The sequence below is a fragment of the Camelina sativa genome, unplaced genomic scaffold (genome assembly GCF_000633955.1).
Source record: "Camelina sativa cultivar DH55 unplaced genomic scaffold, Cs unpScaffold00844, whole genome shotgun sequence".
NCBI lineage: Eukaryota > Viridiplantae > Streptophyta > Magnoliopsida > Brassicales > Brassicaceae > Camelina > Camelina sativa.
Window position 1 is genome coordinate 6,917 of NW_010921969.1, and position 2,539 is coordinate 9,455.

General features: G+C 41.3%; 1 protein-coding gene across 1 annotated transcript; it reads left to right on the forward strand.

Annotated features, from left to right (window-relative positions):
* Window positions 1-1,945: 1,945 nt before the first annotated feature.
* On the forward strand, window positions 1,946-2,483 carry LOC104773960 (ubiquitin-conjugating enzyme E2 5A-like; the record flags this gene model as incomplete). Its single annotated transcript, XM_010498632.1, has 3 exons — window positions 1,946-2,027; window positions 2,105-2,232; window positions 2,340-2,483. Coding segments are annotated over exons 1-3 (354 nt in total), but the record flags the coding sequence as incomplete, so codon positions are not given.
* Window positions 2,484-2,539: the final 56 nt, after the last annotated feature.

Sequence of the window (2,539 nt, forward strand, 5' to 3'; positions counted from 1 at the left end):
TATTATTAGGTTAACTTATGGTTTCTCGCCAAAATATTGCTTTACGGCTGAGTTATAATATTTACGGTATAACGAAAGGTTATGTGATGGTTGAGTTATGATATTGAGTGATGACTTTGATGGATGAGTTATGAGTGATGGCTGAGTTATTACTAGAAACAATCTGAAAGAAACAATCTGATATATATGACTTTACGGCTGAGTTATAATATTTACGGGAAAACGAAAGGCCTCGTCGATTCATGTGACAGCTGAGGTATAGTGATTTATAAATCCGTAATGGCTGAGATATCGTAATACCGGCTAAATTATAAATCCGTAATATATGATTTTTATAGACTTATAGTGATTTTTCACGTTCTATTATTTGGTTAACTTATGGTTTCCCGCCTATTATAAGGTTAACTTATGGTTTCCCGGCAGTGGAATCAATGGGGGTTGCGTTCCAAGTTTTAGTATAAATAGGGAAAGGGTTGAAAATGTTCAGAGCATTCCAAACTAGAACGAAACTAGCAAAGATGCCAGTGACTACCCGATCTGCATGGTTGAAACGGGCCCGAGAACTGACAGCCGCTGGAACTAGCGGTTTTGATCCGAAAGCGTCGCATAATTCCCCCCTCAAGAGTCTCCGTCTCGATCCCGTTACTTTATTCCTTTGCAAAAGGAACTCCGGATGTACCGAGCTCGCCGCAAGAGACTTGGCGCTTATATTAAAGCATTTCGTCTTAAATTCGAGCAAGTCTTTCGTCTCTGCCGATTGGAAGGGACTATCCGAGTCCTGGATGAGCTCATCGCCGAAGGTTTTTTTCTGGCGAAGTGGCGCATGACTCGTCTACTTGCTGAGCATGCCTCTTGCGTAGAACAGGTCTCCCGTATGGTGGTGCCCAACTTACCCGAAGGTGATTACGAACCTTTGGGAGATTCTGACTTCCCGCACAATACAAAAGTCTGGGCCTACCGAGCTTGCCTTGAGAGGCTGAGGCGGTACGTCAACCACTTGGAGTCAACGGACCATTTCTACCGCGAAAGCCATGACGTAGAAGGTCCATGTGCCTTCTTGGAGGAGATGGTGTCCAAGGGCTCCGCTGTGCCGATGGAAAGGCTTGAATCCTTAAGGCGGGATTGTCAAATCTGGCGATCTGAACTGAGCAAGCTGGTGGTGGAAGAACCGTTGGAGTCCGATCTATCCGGTCCGCTCCCATCCATTGACTTCAGGACCGTCCAGAATGCTAGAGACGATAGCCTTCCCATGGGAACTAGTTCGCTAATATGATGCTTGTCGCTTTTTTTGTATTTTTTTTTTATATTTTTGGCGAATTGCAGAACTGAATGTAATCAATTCGAATTTAATGGAAAACGAAAGTTGAGTTATAGTGAGTTATGGCTCTGTGTATGTGAGACTTGACGGCTGAGTTATAATATTTACGGGAAAACGGAAGCCATGTGACGGCTGAGTTATGGTTTAGTTATCACAAGAAACAATTTGAAAGTAAATGAGTGATATATATGACTTGACGGCTGAGTTATAATATTTACGGGAAAACGAAAGGTCATTTGACGGCTGAGTTATAGTGAGTTATGGTTGAGTTATCAGGGTTTACGGTTTAGGGCTGAGTTATAGCGCCCTATAACGTTATGGCTGAATTATAGCCACCAGAGGCTTGTAAAACCGTAATTGATTGAAGGCGTAATACGCGAAGCGTCGCTTTAGTTTGGTTATAATTACGCGTTGAAGGGGTAAGAATTATGTATTTATGATCAAGGCGGACAGAATTATGGATTTATGAAGTCGAAGGGGTACTTTTTGTAAACCAAAGCGACGCTTCGCCGATTATAAATACTTTTTGCTCTTGACTTACACATATTACCTTTGTCTCACGAAAACTCCTAAATCATATCCCAGATTCAAAAAATCTATTTACATTCTTCCTTCAATCCGTCAGGAATGGCCCGTCGTTCTCCTTCAAAGCATATAAGGACTGATCTGAAATATCTGAACAAGGATCTTTTGCCAAACATTATAGCAGGTAAACACATACATCTGCAGATTAGATTTGTTTTACTGTTAAGGATAAAGGAGATTGAGTGTTTGCCTTTTTTTTAGTAACTGTTGCTGACGATATTTTCTGTTGGGAGGCTACTCTAATCGGACCGGTGAACACTCCTTATGAAGGGGGAGTGTTTAAACTTAGGCTTATTTTTCCACCTGATTACCCAAGAAGTCCCCCCAAGGTATCTATTTTTGATTATACTCCTTTTTATTTTAGCAACTCAATATTAGGACTCCTTTTTTTGCAGCAACTCAATAGTTTTTTAAATAAATTTTCTTGATAATGCAGGTTGTTTTCATCACAAGAATTTGCCACCCAAATGTATCAGATAGGGGAGGCATTCACCTAAAAGTTTTGAAGCGCGACCGTTGGACGCCCATGCCCATTGTTAAGCTTTTCAAGGAATTAGTGGAGAAGTTGAATGAACCAGAGGTCAATGATGAGGAACAGACCATTGAATATCTTGCCAACCTCTACAAATCTGATAG